Raw genomic sequence first — 26,404 nt, 5'->3', positions numbered from 1 at the left:
GTCTTTCCCAATGAGTCAACTCTTTGCATGAGGTAACTATACATGGGTGTATTTTAGTGGTTATGAACATTTTAATTCCCTTGAATGTGACATGAATTAAATACACTTTGCATGCATGCCAAGTCGCTTCGGTTGTTCCTGACTCTTTGTGACCCTATGGACTGTGGCCTACCAGCCTCCTCTGTCCATGGGATTTCGCAGGCAGGAATACTGGAAAGGGTGCCATTTCCTTCTCCAGGGGGTCTTCCTGACTGAGGGGTTGAACTCAGTCTCCTGCACTGGCAGGCAGAGTCTTTACTGCTGAGCCACCAGGGAAGCCCATTTAGTGGAAGCATTTAACCATTTAGTGTTAGTATTTAAACACAATAAAAGGAAAATGGAAAATTCTTTGAATCAGGATTTTTCTGAACTGTCTTCAAATGATGTCCAAAGAAGGCAATGGCACCCCACTCCAGTACTCTTGCCTGGGAAATCCCATAGACGGAGGAGCCTGGTAGGTTACAGTCCATGGGGTCGTGAAGAGTCGGACACGACTGAGAGACTTCACTTTCACTTTTCACTTTCATGCATTGGAGAAAGAAATGGCAACCCACTCCAGTGTTCTTGCCTGGAGAATCCCAGGGATGGGGGAGCCTGGTGGGCTGCCGTCTATGGGGTCGCACAGAGTCGGACACGACTGAAGTGACTTAGCAGCAGCGGCAAATAATATCATGTAGCAAGCAGATATTAAATACTTTATCTATGTATGATTCTAGTAAGCGGAGTACATTAATCAACAACCCATTGGTTATGACTGTTAGTATTTGGTATTTTGAAAACAGTTTCCTTTATAAACCTAGCATAAATATTAAGTGTTTAATTTTTAAAAGAAAGCAATCAGTTTCCTGATAACATTGTGACCACTTCTGAATGCTCAAGCTTCATCAAATATCTTATTATTTCATGAATGCCTATCATGGCTCTATATCATAGCTTATGCTTTCTCTCTGCCTGGAATGTCCTTCCACTTTTCTAGCTAGTAAAAGTTAGCTCTTAGTATCTCTGTTATTGCATTAATTACAGTGTACTATAATTTTTAAAACATATAAAAGTATTATCTGGGAGAAGAGGATGAGACTGTTTTATCTTTACATCCCTAGTGACTAGCACAGGACTTTACATATGGTAATGGTTTTCTAAGTATTTGATGAAAAAAATTATACTCCTGTAGATAGGCATTACAGAAATTTTGTTTGGACTCTGGAACAAAGTAGACATGGTAAGAAGTATCTTCAGAAAAGTGCTCCAGACAGACTAGTGAGAAGATTTAATTTGTTTTAAAACCTCAAGACAAATAGCTGACAATCAAACTATCTCAAAATGATTAATAATACATAGTTACAGTAAAACACTAAATTTCCCATTTCTTCCTTTTCTACGTAGAGCACAATATTCCATTTACAGTAATGATCTAAACTTTTGTGCCCACAAATTCTCCAACTACGTGTTAAATTACATACAATAAAAATGAAAATGGCTACTTCATTTTTTTCAATTGTAATTGAGAAAAAGACTAAATCAAGTACTAATATTACATGAATGATCTAAGAAAACTAAATGAAAACAGTAATGTGATCCAAGACTTTAGATTTTGATAATTTAAGGAAAAAGGACAAAAATCATTCTACAACTGATGCATTAATCATGTGGTTCATAAATTTACCAGTCAACATATTCTTAAAGGTGTTACCTTTAAAGAGAAGAATTTTGCACAACTTAAGCCTTCATTCTTTCCTCTAATAATCTTTCTTCTTTCTTTTCAGGAACATAAATTAGTTTTGATATGCTTATAAAAGTTAATATCACTTTAAGAATAATTATATAGCATTACAACCAGAAGCTTTTCCAGAGGAAGATAAAAAAGAGAATGCCAGAAGTTTTCCATTAAAACATTTAAGAGCAGAAATAACTTTCTGAATAGCAAGTATGGTTACAATCAACATTTTAAGGATGTTTATATAAAAAGGAAAAATAATGTTTGTAAGATAAACTGAAGGAAAAACTCTAGCAATGTTAATAATTTTTAAAAAAATCTCTACTTAGTATTAGAGATAATACACAAAAATATTGACTCAATAATAGTCCATGAAAAGCTGGCGACATATGGGTAAGCGAAAAGAAAGTATGCATATAAAAAAGTTTACACTAGGATGAGATTATGAGGAAATAGAAACGTTGATCAGACCAATAATGAGTGAGGAGATTCAAACTATAACCAAAACCTCCCAACAGAGAAAAGTTCTGGACCAGATGGTTTCACTGGTGAATTCCACCAAACATTTAAAGAAGAATGAATACCAATTCTTCTCAAACTCCTTCAAAAAACTGAAAAGGAAGGAAGAATCCTTATAGTCAGAATTACCCGAATAACAAAGCCAGGTAAAGACTCAATAGGAAACGAAACTGCAGGCCAATCTTACTGATTAACATAATATATGAAAATTCTCAACAGAATAGCAGGAAAATGAATTCAATACCATACTAAAAGGACCATACACAATGATCAAGTGGAATATAATTGCAGGATGCAAGGATATTTCAACATATACAAATTAACCAATGTGATATAGGACATTAATAGAATTAAATATTTAAAAAATCTTATAATTATCTCAATACATGCAGAAAAACATCTGATTCAAAATTCTTTCATGATAAAAACTCTCAAAAAATTAAGTATGGAAAAAACATACTCCAACATAAAAAATGGTGATATGAGAAGTCCACAGCTAACATTTTATTTAACAGTGAAAGCATGAAAGCTTTTCTGCTAAGATCAGGAGTAGGACAAGGGTGCCCACACTTTTCCAACACAGTACTGGAAATCCTACCCAGGGCAATTAGGAAAGAAAATGAAATAGAAAGCATCAAATCAGAATGGAAAAGTAATAGTTTGTTTGCAGATTATATGATCTTATATATATACACAGAAAATCCTAAAGACTCCATCAGAGAACTGTTAGAACTAATAAATTCAGCAAAGTTGCAGGATATAAAATCAACATAGAAAAATCAGTTGCATTTCTACAACTATTTGAAACTATTCAACAAACCATTTGAAAAAGAAATAAAATAATCTCATTTATAGTAGCAACAAAATGAATAAAATACTCAGGAATAAATTTAACCAAGGAGGCAAAGATCTGTATGTTGAAACTGATGAGAGTTTGATGAAAGAAACTGAGGAAGATACAAATGAATGGAAATATATCACGTGTTCATAATTCAGAAGAATTAACACTTAAAATATCCATACTGCATCAAACCACCTATAAATTCAATTTAATCAAAATTATTGAAAAGACCCTGATACTGGAAAAGATTGAAGGCAGGAGGAGAAGGGGATGACAGAGAATGAGATGGTTAGACGGCATCACCAGCTCAATGGACATGAGTTTGGCTACACTCTGGGAGTTAGCAATGAACAGGGAGGCCTGGCATGCTGTGGTCCATGGGGTCGCAAAAAGTTGGACACTACTGAGTGACTGAACTGATAATTATATTTGCATAGACATAGAAAAAAAATAAATCCTAAAATTCATATGAACCATAAAAGTTCCTGAATAGCCAAAGGAATATCTGAGAAAGCACACAGTTGGAGGTTTCACAATTCCTGATTTTAAACTATATTCTAAGGCTACAATAATATTTTTTAAAAAGTATGCTACCGCTAAGTTGCTTCAGTTGTGTCCGACTCTGTGCGACCCCGCAGACGGCAGGCCACCAGGCTCCCCTGTTCCTGGGATTCTCCAGGCAAGAACACTGGAGTGTGTTGCCATTTCCTTCTCCAAATGTGTGAAAGTGAAAAGTGAAAGTGAAGTTGCTCAGTCATGTACTGGCATAAAAACAGACACACAGATCAATGGAATAGAATTCAGAGTGTAGAAAGAAACTCACACACATACAGTGAACTAATACGTGACAAAACCCCAAAACTATTCAATGGGGAAAGAATAGTATCCTTAAAACTGAAAATTCATGTGCAAAATAATGAAATTGGACCCTTATCTCACACCACTCACAAAAAATAATATGAAACAGATTAAATATATAAATAAAAGAAACAAAACTATAAAACTACTAAAGGAAACAGAGAAAAAGCTCCCTGATGCTGGTCTTGGCAATGATTTTTTAGATGGGACACCCAAAACTCAAGCAGCAAATACAAAAATAAACAACTGGGACTACACCCAACTAAAAAGTTTCTGAACAGCAGGAGAAACAATCAGCAAAATGAAAAGGCAATCTATGAACAGGAGAAATTACATGCAAATCATCTATTTGCTAAGATATTAATATCTAAAATATAACAGGAACTCACATAACTCAATAGCAAAAAGGAAAAAAGAAAGACTACAAAATGGGCAAAGGACTTAAAAAAAAAACCAGACATTTTTCCAAAGAAGACATATAAACCCCGACAGGCACATGAAAAGATGCTCAACTTTGCTAATCATCAAGGAAATGCCAATCATCTCACAATAGTTAGAATGACTACTATCAAAAGACAAAAGAGATCTCTCCTATACACTGTTGGCTGGAATGTAAATTGGTCTAGCTACTATGGAAAACGGTATGACGGCTCTCAAAAAAGAAAAACATAGAACTACCATTTTATACAGTGATTCCACTTCTGGGTACATATTCAAAGGAAATAAACTCACTATCTCTAAGAGCTACTCATGTGTTCACTGCAGTATTATTTACAATAGCCATGATATGGAAACAACCTAAGTGTCCATCAACAGATGAATGGAAAAGAATACATATATAATATATTGGAGTATTATTCAATTATAAAAAGGAAAGAAACACTGTCTTTCACGACAACGTGGACAGATCCCGAAGGCACTATGCTAAATGAAATGTCAGCAAAAGACTAATACTCTATATTCTCATTTTTATAGACTCTGAAAAAGCTGAAATTAGGAACAGACAAAATGGTGGTTGCCAGGGGCTAGGTGATGTGGAAGGGCTTTCCCAGGTGGCTCACTGGTAAAGAATCCACCTGCTAATGCAAGCAGATGCAGGAGATATGGGTTTAATCCCTGGTTTGGGAAGATACCCTGGAGTAGGAAATGGCAACTCACTTCAATATTCTTGCAAGGAAAATCCCATGGACAGAGGAGCCTAGCAGAATAGAGTCCACTAAGGTGGCAAAGAGTCAGACACAACTAAGTAACTGAGTACACATGTATGCGAAGGTGGGGGAGGGGGGAAGATACTGGTCAAAAAATACAAATTCCAGGTATAAGATGAATAAAGTCTGAGCATGTAATGTATAGCATGGTACTATGATTAACAATATTGTATTACAGATTTAAAAACTGTGAAAAGAGTAGATGTTAAATGTTATCAGCACACAAATGATAGTTACGTGAGGGGATGAAGGTGGTAACTAATCTTATTACAGTAATCATTTTGCAATAAATATAAGCATCACAGCATCACACTGTAAACCTTAAACTTATACAAGTTATACCTCAAGAATATCTCAATAAATACAGATGTTACATGACTAATGCTGTTTTACTATGGAAATAGTGACAGTAACTTAAGGCCCAAACTAGCTTTAGCCTGTGACTTTAAGAAGGTCTAATAAATAGTATACTATAAAATTGGGAACAATTATTCTATAATGAGTGTGTTCATAGTTAGAAACCAAGTTATAGATGAACATATATCTCAACAGATCTCAAGAGTATTTCACAAAATTATCTGGATCAAGGAGGGATACCTGAGCTATGGATTAAAAAAATCAGAGGGACTATAAAAACCAGTTCCTATGAATACAATCTTAATTAACATGAAAAATTACAATTTTCTACACAAAACACAAATCTTAGGTAAATAAAAAACAATTCACATAGACTACAAAAAGATACAAATAAATAAAATAGATGTTAAGTTGAAGATGAAGCTGGTTAACAGAAAATTTTAAGGAATGAGGTGGGTAATGGCATAAGTCCACATAACAACTTCAGGCAAACATAGCTCTGAAACTGTGAAAAACAAATTCATTATCATAACAACCCTTGGAAAGAAGAACCAAGGAAATGCTATCATTACATTTAGGCCTTTCACAGGAAAACTAGTCAAGGCTACAAAAGTATCTTAGAGTTTTATCTGCTTCCTGTCTGTGCTTTGTAAAATCTACCACCACTACCGCATCCCCAATGCAGGTAGTCAACTGTGATAATGGTCTAACACTGGCCTTCAACAACAGTCTAACCAAAATGACCGGTGATAAAAACATGATTTCAGACATAATTATCAGTACCACATGCTTTGGCAACTACAACTGCATACAATGCTGTTTGAGAGGCATCTTTCTTTCTCCTTTCCTTTCTTATCTTTTCCTTATCAAGAATAAGCTGAAAGATGCTGAAAAAGTAAATTTTGAATATGTAAGCAAAAGATAATTAAGCTCAAAATACTAGACAATAAAAATAATGAAATCTGATATTCAAATGGCTGATCATCATCTGTTCTATGCACTTCATCCATATACAGAACTCTCCTAGGAGGTATGACTGCCATCTTCTTCACGGCTGGTGCAGTAATTTATTTAGTAAACACTGATGCCTTCTGTGCCAAAGTCACTATGCCAGATATAAAGGATGCACAGGATAATAAGACAAGGCAATTCTTGAAGCTCCCAGTCAAGAAAGTGAAAGTGCCCTATTAATAAATAAGGGAAAAACATGTCTTCCTGAAGACATCTGGGAATTAACATATCAGTCCTGTACTGCCTTTTCGTTACTGGAGGATAAAATCTCTTACTTTGTTTAAGCACTGAACTTTTATTAAAAAAAAAAAAAGTGTACATATGAAGAATTAAATAGTCAAACAAGTTTTCTAAATATTTGTAAGATAAAGCACAAATACAGAAAAGGATACAAATCAAATGTATAGTTCAATGAACTATCTTACAAACACTACCAAGGTCAAGGGAGGACTTTGCCAGCAGCCCTAGAGGCCCCTTGCATGTGCCACTAACCATGACAACCCCTCCATTGCTATAAATAATCAATGTTCTGCCTTTCTTCTATTAAGCATTTTCCTGATTTTTCCTACAGACATTTTTTTTTTATCACCAAAAGGTACATCTCTAGACACTACAGTATAACCTCACTCTGCTAAAAACGGAATCTATTTCAAATCTCTCATTTCTTGTCCACTCCATGTGGCATGCTGGATCTTGGTCCCATGACAAGGATTAGAACCTGCATGCCCTGCAGTGGAAGCATGCAGTCTTAACCACTGGACTACCAGGGAAGACCCTCAAAGCATTTTTACTCTTCAGGTTCCTCCTCCATATAATTTATTTGTTAAATAATTTTTGACATTGACCAACAGTTTCTGAGAGCCTGGATTTTGAAAACTGCAGTCTCTGGAAGCAATGTGTTCCCTACCTTCTGTATTTTCTGGGATCAGAATCAGACTTAATCTCTTGGGCAAAATATAGGTAGTGTTTGGCAAGGTTAGTTCAGTTCAGTTCAGTTCCATCGTCCAGTTGTGTCTAACTCTTTGTGACCCCATGGACTGCAGCATGCCAGGCTTCCCTGTTCGTCACCAACTCCGGGAGCTTGTTTACACTCATGCCCACTGAGTTGGAGATGTCAGACAAACACCGCATTCTCTGTTGTCCCCTTCTCCTCCCGCTTTCAATTTTTCTCAGCATTGTCAAAGAGTCAGCTCTTCGCATCAGGTGGCCAAAGGATTGGAGTTTCAGCTTCAACATCAGTCCTTCCAATGAATATTTGGGACTGATTTCCTTTAGGATGGACTGGTTGGATCTCCTTGCAGTCCAAGGGACTCTCAAGAGTCTTCTCCAACACCACAGTTCAAAAGCATCAATTCTTTGGTGCTCAGCTTTCTTTATAGTCCAACTCTCACATCCATGCATGGCTACTGAAAAAACCATAGCTTTGACTAAACAGACCTTTGTTGCCAAAGTAATGTCTCTGCTTTTGAATATGCTATCTAGGTTGGTCATAGCTTTTCTTCCAAGGAGCAAGTGTATTTTAATTTCATGGCTGCAATCACCATCTACAGTGATTTTGGAGCCCCCCAAAATAGAGTCTGTCACTGTTTCCACTATTTCCCCATCTAACTGCCATAAAGTGATGGGATCGGATGCCATGATCTTAGTTTTCTGAATGTTGAGCTTTAAGCCAACTTTTTCACTCTCCTCTTTCACTGTCATCAAGAGGCTCTTTAGTTCTTCACTTTCTGCCATAATGGTGGTGTCATCTGCGTATCTGAGGTTATTGATATTTCTCCCGGCAATCTTGATTCCAGCTTGTGCTTCCTCCAGCCCAGCATTTCTCATGATGTACTCTGCATAGAAGTTAAATAAGCACAAGCACAGTGACAATATACAGCCTCGACGTACTCCTTTTCCTATTTGGAACCAGTCTGTTGTTCCATGTCTGGTTCAAACTGCTGCTTCCTGACCTGCATACAGGTTTCTCAAGAAGCAGGTCAGGTGGTCTGGTATTCCCATCTCTTTCAGAATTTTCCACAGTTTATTGTGATCCAAACAGTCAAAGGCTTTGGCATAGTCTATAAAGCAGAAGTAGATGTTTTCCTGGAATTCTCTTGCTTTTTCGATGCTCCAGTGGATGTTGGCAATTTGATCTCTGGTTCCTCTGCCTTTTCTAAGTCTAGCTTGAATATCTGGAAGTTCACGGTTCACATACTATTGAATCCTGGCTTGGAGAATTTTGGGCTTTACCTTATTAGCATGTGAGATGAGTGTAACTGTGCAGTAGTTTGAGCATTCTTTGGCATTGCCTTTCTTTGGGATTGGAATGAAAACTGACCTTTTCCAGTCATGTGGCCACTGCTGAGTTTTCCAAATTTGCTGGCATATTGAGTGCAGCACTTTCACAGCATCATCTTCCAGGATTTGAAATAGCTCCACTGGAATTCCATCACCTCCACTAGCTTTGTTCGTAGTGATAATTCCTAAGGCCCACTTGACTTCACATTCCAGGATGTCTGGCTCTAGGTGAGTGATCACAGCATCGTGATTATCTGGGTCATGAAGATCTTTTTTATACAATTCTTCTGTGTATTCTTGCCACCTCTTCTTAATATCTTCTGCTTCTGTTAGGTCCAGACCATTTCTGTCCTTTAGTGAGCCCATCTGTGCATGAAATGTTCCCTTGGTATCTCTAATTTTCTTGAAGAAATCTCTAATCTTTCCCATTCTTTTGTTTTCCTCTATTTCTTTGCATTGATCTCTGAGGAAGGCTTTCTTATCTCTCCTTGCTATTCTTTGGAACTCTGCATTCAAATGGGTATAATCTTTCCTTTTCTCCTTTGCTTTTTGCTTCTCTTCTTTTACAGCTACTTGTAAGGCATCCTCAGAGAGCCCTTTTGCTGTTTTGCATTTCTTTTTCTTGAGGTTGGTCTTGATCCCTGTTTCCTGTACAATGTCACGAACCTCATTCCATAGTTCATCAGGCACTCTATCTATCAGATCTAGTCCCTTAAATCTATTTCTCACTTCCACTGTATAATCATAAGGGATTTGATTTAGGTCATACCTGAATGACCCAGTGGTTTTCCCTACTTTCTTCAATTAAAGTCTGAATTTGGCAATAAGGAGTTCATGATCTGAGCCACAGTCAGCTCCTAGTCTTGTTTTTTCTGACTGTAGAGCTTCTCCTTGTTTGGCTGCAAAGAATATAATCAATCTGATTTTGGTGTTGACCATCTGGTGATGTCCATGTGTAGAGTCTCCTCTTGTGTTTTTCGAAGAGGGTGTTTCCTATGACCAGTGCATTCTCTTGGCAAAACTTTATTAGCCTTTGCCCTGCTTCACTCTGAACTCCAAAGCCAAATTTGCCTGTTACTCCAGGTGCTTCTTGACTTCCTACTTTTGCATTCCAGTCCCCTATAATGAAAAGGACATCTTTTTTGGCTGTTAGTTCTAGAAGGTCTTGTAGGTGTTCATAAAAACATTCAACTTCAGCTTCTTCAGCATTACTGGTCGGGGCATAGACATAGATTACTATGATATTGAATGGTTTGCCTTGGAAATGAACAAAGATCATTCTGTCGTTTTTGAGATTGCACCCAAGTACTGTGCTCCGAACTCTTGTTGACTATGAGGGCTACTCCATTTCTTCTAAGGAATTCTTGCCCACAATAGTAGATACAATGGTCATTTGAGTTAAATTCATCCATTCTAGTCCATTTTAGTTCACTGATTCGTAAAATATCAATGTTCACTCTTGCCGTCTCCTGTTTTATCACTTCCAATTTGCCTTGATTCATGGACCTGACATTCCAGGTTCCTATGCAATATTGCTCTTTACAGCATCGGACCTTACCAGTCACATCCACAGCTGGGCACTGTTTTTGCTTTGGCTCCATCTCTTCATTCTTTCTGCAGTTGTTTCTCCACTGATCTCCAGTGGCATATTGGGCACCTACCAACCTGGGGAGCTCCTCTTTCAGTGTCCTATCTTTTTGCTTTTTCATACTGTTCATGGATGGGGTTCTCAAGGCAAGAATACTGAGGTTGCTTGCCATTCCCTTCTCCAGTGGACCACATGATGGCAGAACTCTCTGTCTTGGGTGGCCCTACATGGCATGGCCCACAGTTTCACTGAGTTAGGCAAGGCTGTGGTCCATGCGATTAGATTGGTTAGTTTTCTGTGATTGTGGTTTTCAGGTTGTCTGCCCTCTGACAGAGAAGGTTAAGAGGCTTATGGAAGCTTCCTGATGGGATAGACTGACTGAGGTGGAAACTGGGTCTTGTTCTGTTGGGCGGGGCCGTGCTCAATAAATGTTTAATCCAATTATCTGTTGATGGTTAGAGCTGTGTTCCCTCCCTGCTGTTTCAGTTCAGTTGCTCAGTCGGTGTCCGACTCTTTTGACCCCATGAATCGCAGCACTACAGGCCTCTCTGTTCATCACCATCTCCCAGAGTTCACTCAGACTCATGTCCATCGAGTCCGTGATGCCATCCAGCCATCTCATCCTTGGTCGTCCCCTTCTCCTCCTGCCCCCAGTCCCTCTCAGCATCAGTTTTTTCCAATGAGTCAACTCTTCTCATGAGGTGGCCAAAGTACTGGAGTTTCAGCTTTAGCATCATTCCTTCCAAAGAAATCCCAGGGTTGATCTCCTTCCGAATGGACTGGTTGGATCTCCTTGCAGTCCAAGGGACTCTCAAGAGTCTTCTCCAACACCACAGTTCAAAAGCATCAATTCTTCAGCGCTCAGCCTTCTTCACAGTCCAACTCTCACATCCATACATGACCACAGGAAAAACCCCATTTACCTGGGGCCAAACCATGGTGGAGGTAATGAAGATAATGGTGACCTCCCTCCAAAGATCCCATGTGTGTACTGCTACACTCAGTGCCCCCAACCCTGCAGCAGGCCACCACCAACCCTTGCCTCTGCCGGAGACTCCTGGACACTCACATGCAAGTCCGGATAGTCTCTTGTGGGGTCACTGCTCCTTTCTCCTGGGTCCTGATGCACAAGGTTCTTTTGTGCCCTCCAAGAGTCTATTTCCCAGTCCAGTGTAAGTTCTGGGAGCTCTACAGTGGGGTTAATGGCGACCTCCCCCAAGGGGGCTTATGCCATACCCAAGTCTGCAGCACCCAGAGCCCCTGTCCCTAAGGCCGACCCATGTACAGCCATACAAGTCTTCCTAAATGAAAAAGATCATGTGAATAGTGCTTCAACAATGATCAACTTTTGCTCAGTCGTGTCCAACTCTTCCTGATGCCATAGACTGTAGAGCGTGCCAGGCTCTCTGTCCATGGGATTTTTCCAGGCAAGGATACTGGAGTGGGTTGCCATTTCCTTCTCCAGGGGATCTGCCTGATCCAGGGATCGAACCTGGGTCTCCTGCATTGTATCAGATGCTTTACCATCTGAGCTACTAGGGAATAGTGCTTAGCTAAAATCAATTAAGTCAGTGATTAGTAGGGACCATCCACAGGCTGTGTAGGTAGTCCATGAACCCCTAAAATTACATCCAAAACTTTGTGGAGGAAGGTTTTAATCAACAAGATATTCTTTACAGAAATAAGTGCCACCAAGGAGTCAATGCCTATTTCACACATTAAACAAAATAGCTTTAATTAAATTAATTTGAACTTGGTTGAGATAATTCAATGAGCAGAAACTTTCAGGGAGGAAGAAAAGGAACACATGATTTTTAACAGTTTAAACTCCTATGGGGAGGCAGATATACTAGTACTACCTTGGGATTGATGCCATCATTCATCTTTATTAGGATACTAGAAACTCTATGTGTGGTGATTTAGTCACTGAGTCAAGTCCAGCTCTGGAGACTTCATGGTCTGTGGCCTGCAAGGCTTCTCTGTCCATGGGATTTTTACAGTCAAGAATACTGGGGTGGGTTGTCATTTCCTTCTCCAGAGGATCTTCCTGACTCAGGAATCGAATCAAAGTCTCCTGCATTGTAGGCTGATTCCTTACCAACTGAGATACAAGGGAAGACCATTAAACTCTTCTGAGGCTCTCTAAATTTCACTGATGGAAGTCACAAAGAAGAATAAGGATGCGGCTATTAAAGGAAAAGGAGTAATGTGTTTCAGAGTTGAGCAGGGAGTAAAATTCAACTTGAGATAGGGGGGAGATAAAAAGGTAGATTTTTTGTGTTAGGAATTAAGAATTCAATGGAGAAGTAGAGATGAGCCCTCAGGAAAGGGACAGTTTCAACTCAACGATAAAAAAACACAGATGGAGAACAATGTGAAAAACATACTCTGAGTGAGAAACTCTTACGTAGGTACATATATAAGACAAGTAAGAGGTAACTGGACACGGAACAACAGACTCGTTCCAAATAGGAAAAGGAGTACGTCAAGGCTGTGTATTGTCACCCTGCTTACTTAACTAATATGCAGAGTACATCATGAGAAACGCTGGGCTGGAGGAAGCACAAGCTGGAATCAAGATTGCCAGGAAAAATATCAATAACCTCAGATATGCAGATGACACCACCCTTCTGGCAGAAAGTGAAGAGAACTAAAAAGCCTCTTGACGAAAGTGAAAGAGGAGAGTGAAAAAGTTGGCTTAAAGCTCAACATTCAGAAAACTAAGATCATGGCATCCGGTCCCATCACTTCAAGGCAGATAGATGGGGAAACAGTGGAAACAGTGGCAGAGTTTATTTTTCTGGGCTCCAAAATCACTGTGGATGGTGACTGCAGCCATGAAATTAAAAGAGGCTTACTCCTTGGAAGGAAAGCTATAACCAACCTAGATAGCATATTCAAAAGCAGAGACATTACTTTGCCAACAAAGGTCCGTCTAGTCAAGGCTATGGTTTTTCCTGTGGTCATGTATGGATGTGAGAGTTGGACTGTGAAGAAAGCTGAGTGCTGAAGAGTTGATGCTTTTGAACTGTGGTGCTGGAGAAGACTCTTGAGAGTCCCTTGGACTGCAAGGAGATCCAACCAGTCCATCCTAAAGGAGATAAGTCTTGGGTGTTCATTGGAAGGACTGATGTTGAAGCTGAAACTCCAATACTTTGGCCACCTGATGCGAGGAGCTGACTCACTGGAAAAGACCCTGATGCTGGGAAAGATTGAGGGCAGGAGGAGAAGGGAACGACAGAGGATGAGATGGTTGGATGGCATCATTGACTCAATGGACATGGGTGTGGGTGGACTCCGGGAGTTGGTGATGGACAGGGAGGCCTGGCGTGCTGCAATTCATGGGGTCACAAAGGTGAGACATGACTGAGCAACTGAACTGACTGAAGAGATAAAGTAAGTTACAATCTCTGGCAGCGTTGATCTGAAACATACTCTAAGTTACATTACTCCTTTAATGAAGTATGAGCTGTCCAAAGTACAGAGGTCACTTTCTCATGTCCTCCCTCTTAATTCTTCACCCAAGCCATTGCTAGAAAATTAGAGATGAAGTCCTGTTACAGGTGGTGAAATGAAAAGGAAGGGATTCTTTTAGTTTTATCTTCTAAGGAAAAACAAAACAGAGTACCGATTCATCTTTTACAGCACAGAGAAACTATGTTTTGTTTCTAAAAGCCTAAGTGATTACAGAGCAAGAGAAGCCTAGGTTAAAAACAATGAATACTAATTGGGATTAGAACCCATATAATTACGTCTTTTACATATAACTTATTTAATGGTTTACTTTTTTACTTTCCTGGTTCATGTCAGGTGATGTAGGTGTAAAAATTAATCTTCTTTTCAGAAGCTTTTAGAAAAACACTGAAAAATAGAGAACAAGACATACCTAACTGCTGGAACAGGAGAGCCACACTAGTTCCTGTGACAGGAAGACTGTCATGCAAGGGAGTCTGGATTAGCTGTCTGTCCCCTGCACCCAAGGAAAACAGCTTCTGCAGAATGGGGGGAAAAGACATACATACAACAAATGATTTCTTTTCACACATTTTCTCAAGATAAAAAAAATCGCTTTGAAGTTCAAATTTAGAGCAGATGACAATCATATAAGACCCAATTAATAGATGCAAAGGGCAATAAGGCAGCTCAAAACACTAAAGTTACTTTGTGCCCAAATGAATAGGATACAAGATAAAGTTACTTTGTGCCCAAATGAATATGATACAAGAAAATTCAGTAGTTGGAAGGTGAAAATTTAGTAATAATGAAACACACAAATCAGTGACAGTAACATATAACTTAAAAATAATACAATGTTAAAGCCAACATTTATATGCCAGTTATATGTGAATGAAACTGGGAAAATAAAAGAAATACAGTAATATGAAACATATAGTTTAAAAACTTCTAATAGTCATAATAAAAATCCTTTTTAAATTAAAAAAATACATAAAATCATGTCAACAAAAATTTCATCATAATAGAGGCTCATAAAATAACTCATGTGGTTTACAATTTAGGTTCGATTGTGACTAAACTCTCATTTCATATTCTGCCCTTGGAATACACACAGAATGAGGGAAGAGAGTGCAGAAGGAAAATAAACTTAAGAGTAACCAAAAGACACTAGGAAAGATAGTAGATAGTTAAAAAGGCAAAGGGCAAGGGAAAAATATGTCAATTTTACCATAAGTAACATCTCTATCAGACTTTTTAATCGATCAGAGTTTAAAAAATGTAATTTTTAGAGGGCTTTTCTTTCCGTCGATATTACATAAGAATAAGCATAGTAAGTGGTCAACTAATCAATCTTAGGACTTTAGTAGTTTTTTTAAGTTACCTAGGAACATTTAGTCATAGAAGCTGAGGTTCTCATTTTTCTGCTTCAGAGAAGAAGATAAAAATTTCAAGACACAGAGAAGATGAAAGACATGTCACTTTGAGAAAGCTTTATTTCAGTATAAGAGTTTAATGTCCTCATGCACTCAATCTACGTATGACAAAATTCTTTAAGGTATAGATTATACTTTCCAAAGAAGATCTGTGATTTTGGACAATGGTCAACATCATCATTATTATATTATTATTAAAGGTAAACAACTGAGATGAGAAAAATAAGCCCTCTTCTTCTGAAGCTTAAGTGCAAGCTATTCTACTAAACATTACATACAACATACAAAATGGTCTTAAGGACTGCATATAACTGATTTTAACCAAGGAAATGAAGAAATGAATTCATCTATCCAGGGGTAGTTACAATGTTACAAAAAATTATACTGACAGTTTTCTTAATGTTATCTCTGAATTTTTATCACTGAAAAAAATTTTAATGAGGTGTAATCATATAGAGGAATAAGCATGGTATAAAGAACACATTTGAAATTCAATTTTAAAAAGTGCATTCCCAAGAAAATGTAAGTTAGATTTCAAGTTACACAGAATATAACTTCTAACTATGCAATGTGAAAGGTGAACCCTGTGTTAAAATTAACCCCATGACCTAAGAAAAGAATGGAATCTTGTGTTTCTAGAAGGAAGACCACAGGGACAATGCTTAACTAAACTAAGACCTTTTTTTTTTTTTTTCCCAAGGATTGAACTCTCGCCCCCTGCATTGGAAGGGTGGAGTCTTAACCACTGGACCGCCAGGGAAGTCCCCTAAGACCCACTTTAAAAAGAAAATATTTAAAGAATTCGTTTTTTTTCCCCTTTTCTTCATAAATTAAATTAACTGGAGGAGAGGAGAAGAGAAGCAGGCCCTCTTCATCTTCTTTTTTATTCTGTTTACCTGAGACCCTCCAGCCGCTGGGACAAGACACGCACACAAGTTTGCAATGAGACTTTCCAAGGAGACATTCAGACTGTCCACATATACAGTGTAGATCAAACCCAGGCAAGCCTGAAAACAAAAGATGCATGTAGTTATTTCATGGAAAAAGCAAGCACTAAAAATAAATTATGACATCTGCTCCCAGGAAAGTTTCTCTTTGAACATAGTATATTCTACAGTGACCACAGAATAAATTTTAAGCAGCAAATGTTATTAAGTTTATTTAATTTTCCTCCAGAACCAGAAGCTCTAAATGAGCTTCTAAGATGAGTTTATAAAAAACAGAAGTATATAATTTGTTAAACAGGTGTTTGTGTTCAGATAAACACTCTAGCAAATCTGTAAGGCTTAAAACTCTTTTTGTCTCAACTTATTTTGCAAAACTCCAATTTTCAAGAAAAAAATTTAGAAACTTTACCTTATTTTGTGATTATCAATAATTCAGAACATTTATTTTACAGAAAAATTTAACTTATGTGAATTATTACAAAGAACAGCAAAATAGAGAATATATAATTAACACTTTAAGCTCAGAAGAAGGTAGGTGGTAAAATGGACGACAAAATGGAATCATATAAATCTTCCAGTTTATTAAAATCTATAATTAAAAAATTAGTATCTGTTAGGAGTTACCAATTGTCACTGAAATCTTGACACTAAGAATATATATAATCTCAACTATACAGAAAATTTTTCCAGAAATTATGCATTAATTTCTCAAATCCTTGAGAGATTTTAAGGTATAATTTATACTTTCTAAAAAGATCTGTGATTTCTAGACAATGGTCAACATAACTAATATTAAAGATAGCAATTGAAGTAAGAAAAATAAGCCCTCTTTCCTTTCAAATGTATTTATAACTACAGTAAATTTTTTTTCTATATTTGAAAACTCTATCTAAAAAGTAAAATATCTGGAAGTAAATAATATTTTAAAGCTATGTTGGAAGCAGTATGATCACAACTATTTGAAATCACAAATACTCATCTTATTTCCTGTCACCTGGACTCCTAAAAAGATCAGTAAAAACACACTAAGTTGTTATATTACTAATGCATTTTAAACTTGATACAAGTAATCAAATAATTTCTTTAGGAGTCATAAATTTTGGAGTCAGTAAAGATGGGACCTATTTTAAAACAAATTAAACATCCTTAAATATAAGGATATTTTAAACATCATTAGAAGTTTAAATAGTTATACTAACTTATTCAGGTATTTATTTCATCCAACATGAAATTCATTTCTTCTATTCACAGTTATTTTATTTTATTGATGAATTTCCAATCAAAGCTATTTTAGGTACAAAAAAACTTGTTACCATGGTTCACTCAGAATAGATTTATACAATGATACAAATCAATAACAACAACTATGAGTTCTTTACCCTAAAAATTTCTGGATAATCTAATCTGGATACCAACACCAGGCTTTTGGGAGCAAACACTTCTGCAGGCTGAATCAAACCAGACACTTCCACTTCACTTTCAGTCTCTTCCTTCTTTGTTCCCTAAAAAAAGAGACACTGTAATCAACAGACAGACAATTTCTTAGGGTTACAACTGACAAAATGTAGACATATCACATACTTCCATGTGATTTATAAAATCCAAAATTAATTACAAAATATAATTTATAAAACTCAAACTAAAAACAAAGAACATACTTTGAGAGGAATCTAAGAGGCAAGTAGGCAAAGAAATTATGAAGCAGGGCATACTCATTACATTTCTGAAAATCCTTAAGCTCCAGATATACAGCACAATTTTATTTGAACATTTGGTTTCTATGTGAGGTACCAGTAATAAAAGGTAAATAAAACACAATTCATCACTGACTAGACAAATACAAATGACACTTAATGGAAATTCAGTTTTTAAGACAAGAAAAAGAAATCTGTTTTAGAAGTAAGGCACTACTGTTTAGTTTTGTTTTTTGGGCTTCTCCCCATCTTTCAAGCAAAAGAGATAATCATTTAGGATTATCTTACAAAATGCTCTTAGAAGTAAAGCCCAAACAGCTCTAAATTCTTTTTTCTCAGGAGCAACAATGTTGATTTTTTTAAAAAACAGAGGATATTTTTATATACATAACTAAGTTTCAGTTGTCACTGAACTGTAAAGTTAAAAATAGCTGAAGTGTAAAGCTTATGTCATGCATATTTTATTAGCACAATAAAAATATCTAGAATTTTTTTTAAACCCTAAATATTCAGTGATTAAATACTGGTTAATGTAATAAACTTGAAAAGTATTATTCTGGGGCTTCCCTAATGTTCCAGTGGTTAAGAATCCACCTTGCAATGCAGGGGACACTGGTTCCATCCCTGGTTCAGGAAGATCTCATAATGCTGCGGAGCGACTAAGGCCATGTCCCATTGACTACTGAGTCTGCACTCTGGAGCCCATGAGCTGCAACTACTGAGGCCTGCATGCTCTAGAGCCCATGCTCTGCAACAAGAGAAGCTACCTCAATGAGAAGGATTGATGCCTGTGCACCGCAACTCGAGAGTAGCTCCCACTCTCTGCAACTGGAGAAAGCCTGTGCACAGCAACAGATACCCAAGGCAACCAAAAATAAACTAAATATATAAAAAGAAAAATATTATTCTCATTTATAAGCAACAAATATTTCCCATGCACCTACTGCTCCATAACACTATATGATGCACTATAAAAGTTTCAAGAGAAAAGAAAAAACCAAGATAGAAAAATATTCAAATTTATTTCCAAATGATATTCTAAGATGCTAGGACATTTTCCCTGACTAGAATCCTTTACTCTTTCCTTTCCACTAATCAAAGGTCCAGGAGCTTAGAATTTATCTTGCTTCTCGAAAGCTTTCCTTCACTGATTTTTCTCTCCAACTGTTAATTCTTAGCATTGTTCATACCTGCTCATACTTATTTCTCCTGCCAAGCCTCTCCCCTAAATGCCACAAAATTCCGATTCAACTGACTGCTTGACCTCTCCACTTAGATGACAAATAGGTTTCTCAAATATGACAAAAATACAGCTCCCATCTTTCTTCCCGAACTCCACTCCTCCTGCAGTAACCTCTTATCTCATCTAAAGCAAATTCTATCCTCCCATTTAGCAAATCAAAAATACTGATTCCTCTCTCTTTCATAACCTTGGTAGCAATCCCGATTTCTCATCACCTCCACTGCTACCACAGGACTGTGAGCCACTACCGTCACTTTTCTGGGTTATTTTATCAGCTCCCTTTAGTCTTCTCCATTCCTCTTTAGCCTTACTTTGCTTCCTTGATGCTCCTCAAAAGTGCTGGACATGTTCCCAGGAAAGGGTCTCAAACACTTTATTATTCCTTTGCCCAGAACAGAAACAAGTAATTCCCTCATCTCCCTCCTCCTCCCATTCAAGCAAACTTCTGCTCCATTAAGGCTTTGCTGGCACCCTACTTGAAACTGCAATATCCTAACCCCACCTATGTTCCCTTTGCTTATTTTATTTTTCTCCATGGCACTTGTTACCATCCAGCATTTCACTTATATTGTTTTCTGGTTTTTGCCTCAATTGGAATGTGCTCCATGAAGACCACGACTTCTGTTTTGTTGACTGGTGATTTCCCAGTTTCTAAAACAAGAGGTGGGCACATAGTTGATATTTATCTAATATTTACTCACTGCATTCATGCAGGAATGAATTTTCTTACATAAAATTAAAAATCTTATTTTACCAAGGGAAGTTTTTCACCTCTACTCGAGGAGGCCAAGAACTGTATTAATATTTTCTATCTTCCTTGGACCCCATATACCTTCTATACAGTGAAATATGACCAAGTATTAGATGTCTACGGAATGTACATATCCAAAGGGAAATATCTGTTTACTTTTTATTATGTATGATAAGATCCATATGCTCTTGAAAGATTTTCATTTGTTACAAAGCAAAAGCTAAAATTAGGTTGGGTGGTTCTGGAATTCTTAGAAATAATAAAAATGTGATGAAAATGAATTTACCAAAGATTTCCACACTTAATGAATCATATTTTTATGGATTACTAACAAATTTTGTCCTTGCATGACAAAAAAATGACTGAAATTCCTGAAAGAGATAAAGTTATCCACATTTTTATGAGATTGTGATACTTGCCCTAGAGTACCATTAGAAGTCCACTTAAGTACATAATCATTTCATATACATGACCATTAACCTATGTTAACCTAAACATAAAATAGAATGCATTGGTCATTTCCTTTAATTAAGTGGAATAATTATTAACAAGAAAGAAAAAAGGTCTGACATAATATGAATCAATACTAAATAAAAACAAGTCTATTTTCTTTATATCACTTTTTATTATAGATTTGACCTTTACTTTGTAAATGCGCTATAAATCATAAGATGCTGCTATTCTTCATTCCAATAGCTCTTCTATAAGAATACGATGTCCCAAATTTAGAGAAAATTCATATTCCTTTTTTCAAAGAAAAATGCACTGCTGTAATTTTTGTTTAATTGTTGTTTATAACAAGTCTTATTCCAGTAGACAGTAGTGTTGTGGTTTTGGTTAACTTTTTCAATAAGTAATTTATCATGTAAAAGAATAGTGCTTTTTTTTAATAGCTGTTAGAATATATTTTGTGTAATAATTCTGTAGTGATACTAACTCTGTTATGTGTTTTACAATGACAAATTTTCACATATTGAAAAGATGTGAGAAATGTAATAAGCAGGAAATTAAAAACACAGGATACAAATGTAATAGACATTATAATAATGGTCAGAAATTTGGCATTTTATAGTAGAAAGCATTTTCACATATTTACTCTCATTTGAACAAAACATACAAGCCTTCTTCCAAGCTGATTATTCCTTGATTTTAGTAGGTCCCAAAGTACTCTTGCCTGAAAAGTCCCATGGATGGAGGAGCCTGGAAGGCTGCAGTCCATGGGGTTGCTGAGGGTCAGACACCACTGAGCGACTTCACTTTCACTTTTCACGTTCATGCATTGGAGAAGGAAATGGCAACCCACTCCAGTGTTCCTGCCTGGAGAATCCCAGGGACGGGGGAGGCTGGTGGGCTGCCGTCTATGAGTCAGACACGACTGAAGTGACTTAGCAGCAGCAGCAATAAAGATACATGGAAAAGGAGATGGCAACCCACTCCAGTATTCTTGCCTGGGGAAATTCCATGGACAGAGAGGACCATGGCCGGCTACAGTCAATGGGGTCACCAAGAGTCGATCACGACTGAGCACGTCAGCAATAGATACAAATTTACCTTAAATTCTGTTTACTGAACTGCCTCACACTGACATATAAGATGATTTTATCTTATATTTAGTGTAAGTATGTGCCACAACTTGCCCACTTGCTGATATTTTTTCCTACCTATTATTACTACAGACCACATCTACCAGTGGCATTCCCAGCTTCTATGTGGTTTACATTCTATGTAGCTCTCCAACTCTTCATGCTTCAATAATATGGGATAAATTAGTACCCACCATAGAAATCTGCCCTAAAAGAACTACTGCCTTTCAAACATATCCTCAGGCAAAAATCCTAAAAATTATTAGAATACTTATTTTATGGAATGACTATATATAGCAGATAGGCACAATTTGTAAGAAGCTTATCCTACCACCTAGGTAGAATACTTCATTCTCATCTCTGCTCTACTCCTGATGCCTGACTCCTGTCTCTTCTATTCTGAAAAGACAAACTGCATCCAATATCATCTGTGCTAAGAAGACTCTTGAGAGTCCCTTGGACTGCAAGGAGATTCAACCAGTCCATTCTGAAGGAGATCAGCCCTGGGATTTCTTTGGAAGGAATGATGAACTCCAGTACTTTGGTCACCTCATGCGGAGAGTTGACTCACTGGAAAAGACTCTGATGCTGGGAGGGACTGGGGGCAGGAGGAGAAGGGGACGACAGAGGATGAGATGGCTGGATGGCATCACTGACTTGATAGATGTGAATCTGAGTGAACTCCGGGAGTTGGTGATGGACAGGGAGGCCATCACTGCAATTCATGGGGTCACAAAGAGTCAGACATGACTGAGCGACTGGACTGAACTGAACTGAAGCTCATTTTCAGCAACACTGTTTCATACTGTGTGTGTTTGTGTGTTAGTCACTCAGTCCACGCAGTTGTTTCCAACTCTTTACAACCCCATTGACTGAAGCTTGCCAAGCTCTTTGTCCATGAAATTCTCCAGGCAAGAATACTGGAGCGGGTTGTCTTTCCCTTCCCCAGGAGATCTTCCCGACCCAGGGACTGAACCCAGGTCTCCAGCATTGCAGGCAGATTCTTTACTGTCTGAGCCACCAGGGAGTTCCTACTAATTCTCCCGTCAAAATTTCTTTAAACACTCAATTTTAAAAGGAGAATGAAGGGGAAGGCGGGAAGAATTGTGAGAGTAACACCGAAACATATACATTAATATATGAAGTGGGAAGTTGCTATATAGCACAGGGGGCTCAACCCAGTGCTCCGTAACAACCTAGAGGAGTGGGACGGGGTTGGGGGGTGGGGTGGGAGGGAGTTCAAAAGAGAGGGACACATGTAAACTTACGGTTCATTCACATTGTTGTATGGCAGATAAGTAAACATATTTTTAAAGCAATTATTTGCCAATTAACTTTTTTTATATAGTTTTTTATTTTTTTAATTTTAAAATCTTTAATTCTTACATGTGTTCCCAAACATGAACCCCCCTCCCACCTCCCTCCCCATAACATCTCTGTGGGTCATCCCCATGCACCAGCCCCAAGCATGCTGTATCCTGCGTCAGACATAGACTGGCGATTCAATTCTTACATGATAGTATACATGTTAGAATGCCATTCTTTAATTATGAAAGGAATTATGCAAGTAAAAATTTTCCAGTTTTACATTTCCGTTTTGAAAAGCAATTTATTACAGTATACCATTATATAGAGTTGCCACAGCTAAGCAATTTGAGGACTTTAAGATCTTCCAAAATTGGAAATAAAGGAGTCTGAGTAGTTGCAAAATTCTGTAAGGTCTACAATTCTGCCCTGAAAACTTCATTTCCTGCCTAATAGTCCCTTAATTATGTTGACATGTCTATATCATAAAACCTAATTTATTCTTGCATTGGTCTGAAAAATAATGACTACATGAGATAAACACATTTTAGGATTTCAAAGCTTCAGACAACTGGGCCACTAGCCTTCAGTTCAGAATGCAGTTTACCTCTAGCAAAGAAAATACCCTGATATTTTCCCCTTCAATAGCTCCTGGACTCGCCACTATTCCAAAAGTAGGGCAAATTCATTTGCAGGGCTATTATATATTCATCCAGAAAGCTGCCTATTTTTAAGAGGCACACAATCCATAAATTTTTTAAACATATATACTTATAAGGCAGCATTTTCAAAAGTGTCTTCTGCTGGAGGCTAACAGATATTGCTCAGGTAAAAAGGTCTCCTAATAAAAAGTTTTGGAAACAATAAAGTCAAGTTTAAAAGGTTTCCTTACTGCAGGAATTTTCAGACTTTGATAGGCAAATCTCGTTTGTGCAATGTCAAGCAAAGAAGATATGAATTATTTCTCAAACTTACTAGACCAATGAAACTCTCTTTATTAAAAGCATCTAGAGGACCTAGTGCCCTATGAAACATATGCTGAGAAAGGCTGTCACAAGCTGTTCCAGCATAGAAAATGTATGAAAGTGAAACATGTATATATTCCTATGTTCTATATCCTAAGAAGACTAAGTTAATACCATGCTTAATTCATATATTCTATACCTGTTTCATTCATTTTCACATTTCAAAAAGTAAAGTGAGATTTGAAAATATCAGAATGTAGATAATGTTGCTGGAAGCTACGGCATTTTCAGTTCAGTTCAGTCACTCAGTCGTATCCGACTCATTGCAACCCCATGAATCGCTGCACGCCAGGCCTCCCTGTCCATCACCAAATCCCAGAGTTCACCCAAACTCATGTCCATCAAGTTGGTGATGTCATCCAGCCATCTCATCCTCTGTCATTCCCTTCTCTTCCTGCCCTCAATCCCTCCCAGCATCAGGGTCTTTTCCAATGAGTTAGCTCTTCGCATCAGGTGGCCAAAGTATTGGAGTTTCAGCTTTAGCATCATTCCTTCCAATGAACACCCAGGACTGATCTCCCTTAGGATGGACTGGTTGGATCTCCTTGCAGTCCAAGGGATTCTCAAGAGGCTTCTCCAACACCACAGGTCAAAAGCATCTATTCTTTGGCACTCAGCTTTCTTCACAGTCCAACTCTCACATCCATACATGACTACTGGAAAAACCATAGCCTTGACTAGACGGACCTTTGTTGGCAAAGTAATGTCTCTGCTTTTGAATATGCTATCTAGGTTGCTCATAACTTTCCTTCCAAGGAGTAAGTGTCTTTTAATTTCATGGCTGCAATCACCATCTGCAGTGATTTTGGAGCCCCCAAAATAAAGTCTGACACTGTTTCCCCATCTATTTCCCATGAAGTGATGGGACTAGATGCCATGATCTTCGTTTTCTGAATGTTGAGCTTTAAGCCAACTTTTTCACTCTCCTCTTTCACTTTCATCAAGAGGCTTTTTAGCTCCTCTTCACTTTCTGCCATAAGGGTGGTATCATCTGCATATCTGAGGTTATTGATATTTTTCCCGGCAATCTTGATTCCAGCTTGTGCTTCTTCTAGCCCAGAGTTTCTCATGATGTACTCTGCATAGAAGTTAAATAAGCAGGGTGATAATATACAGCCTTGACATGCTCCTTTTCCTATTTGGAACCAGTCTGTTGTTCCATGTCCAGTTCTAACTGTTGCTTCCTGACCTGCATACAGGTTTCTCAAGAGGCAGGTTAGGTGGTCTGGTATTCCCACCTCTTTCAGAATTTTCCACAGTTTATTGTGATCCACACAGTCAAAGGCTTTGGCATAGTCTATAAAGCAGAAGTAGATGTTTTTCTGGAACTCTCTTGCTTTTTCCAGGATCCAGGGGATGTTGGCAATTTGATCTCTGGTTCCTCTGCCTTTTCTAAAACCAGCTTGAACATCTGGAAGTTATGGTTCACATATTGCTGAAGCCTCACTTGGAGAATTTTGAGCATTACTTTGCTAGCGTGTGAGATGAGTGAAATTGTGTGGTACTCTGAGCATTCTTTGGCATTGCCTTTGGGATTGGAATGAAAACTGACCTTTTCCAGTCCTGAGGCCACTGCTAAGTTTTCCAAATTTATTGGCATAATGAGCGCAGCACTTTCACAGCATCATCTTCCAGGATTTGAAATAGCTCAACTGGAATTCCATCACCTCCACTAGCTTTGTTCGTAGTGATGCTTTCTAAGGCCCACTTGACTTCACATTCCAGGATGTCTGGCTCTAGGTGAGTGATCACACCATCGTGATTATCTTGGTCATGAAGTTCTTTTTTGTACAGTTCCCCTGTGTATTCTTGCCACCTCTTCTTAATATCTTCTGCTTCTATTAGGTCCATACCATTTCTGTCCTTTACTGAGCCCATCTTTGCATGAAATGTTAACTTGGTATCTCTAATTTTCTTGAAGAGATCTGTAGTCTTTCCCATTCTGTTCTTTTCCTCTATTTCTTTGCACTGATCTCTGAGGAAGGCTTTCTCATCTCTCTTTGCTATTCTTTGGAACTCTGCATTCAGATGCTTATATCTTTCTTCTCTCCTTTGTTTTTTGCCTCTCTTCTTTTCACAGCTATTTGTAAGGCCTCCTCAGACAGCCATTTTGCTTTTCTGCATTTCTTTTCCATGGGGATGGTCTTGATCCCTATCTCCTGTACAGTGTCACAAACCTCCGTCCATAGTTCATCAGGCACTCTGTCTATCAGATCTAGTCCCTTAAATCTATTTCTCACTTCCACTGTATAATCATAAGGGATTTGATTTAGGTCATACCTGAATGGTCTAGCAGTTTTCCCTACTTTCTTCAATTTAAGGCACTTTACAGCTGCCCTAAGAAAATATTCAGCATGCCTGTGGCCCATTCTCACCATGAGTTAGGAACTTCTACTCTAGACCAGTGGTTCTGTAACTTTAGTGCACAACAGGATCACTGAGAGCTTGCTAAAACCAATTTTTGAGTCCTACCCCTAAAATTTCTGATTCAGTAGGTCTGAGGTAGAATCCAAGAATTTACATTTCTAACAAGTTACCTAGTGGTACTGATA

General features: G+C 37.8%; 1 protein-coding gene across 4 annotated transcripts in view; it reads right to left on the bottom strand.

Moving 5' to 3' along the window:
• SBF2 (SET binding factor 2) overlaps positions 1 to 26,404 on the bottom strand; it is a 500,673-nt gene that overhangs the window by 237,259 nt on the left and 237,010 nt on the right. For all 4 annotated transcript variants that reach the window (XM_069554404.1, XM_069554405.1, XM_069554406.1 and 1 more), the window contains exons 4-6: positions 17,631 to 17,753; positions 16,201 to 16,311; positions 14,302 to 14,407 (exon numbers count right to left, since the gene is read on the bottom strand). In XM_069554404.1, coding sequence (XP_069410505.1) covers positions 14,302 to 14,407; positions 16,201 to 16,311; positions 17,631 to 17,753 — 340 coding nt within the window. The remainder of the gene's footprint in view (positions 1 to 14,301; positions 14,408 to 16,200; positions 16,312 to 17,630; positions 17,754 to 26,404) is intronic.

The sequence above is a fragment of the Ovis canadensis genome, chromosome 15 (genome assembly GCF_042477335.2).
Source record: "Ovis canadensis isolate MfBH-ARS-UI-01 breed Bighorn chromosome 15, ARS-UI_OviCan_v2, whole genome shotgun sequence".
Classification (NCBI taxonomy): domain Eukaryota; kingdom Metazoa; phylum Chordata; class Mammalia; order Artiodactyla; family Bovidae; genus Ovis; species Ovis canadensis.
Note: the sequence above shows the minus strand (reverse complement) of the source record. Positions and strands in the feature narration are given on the sequence as shown.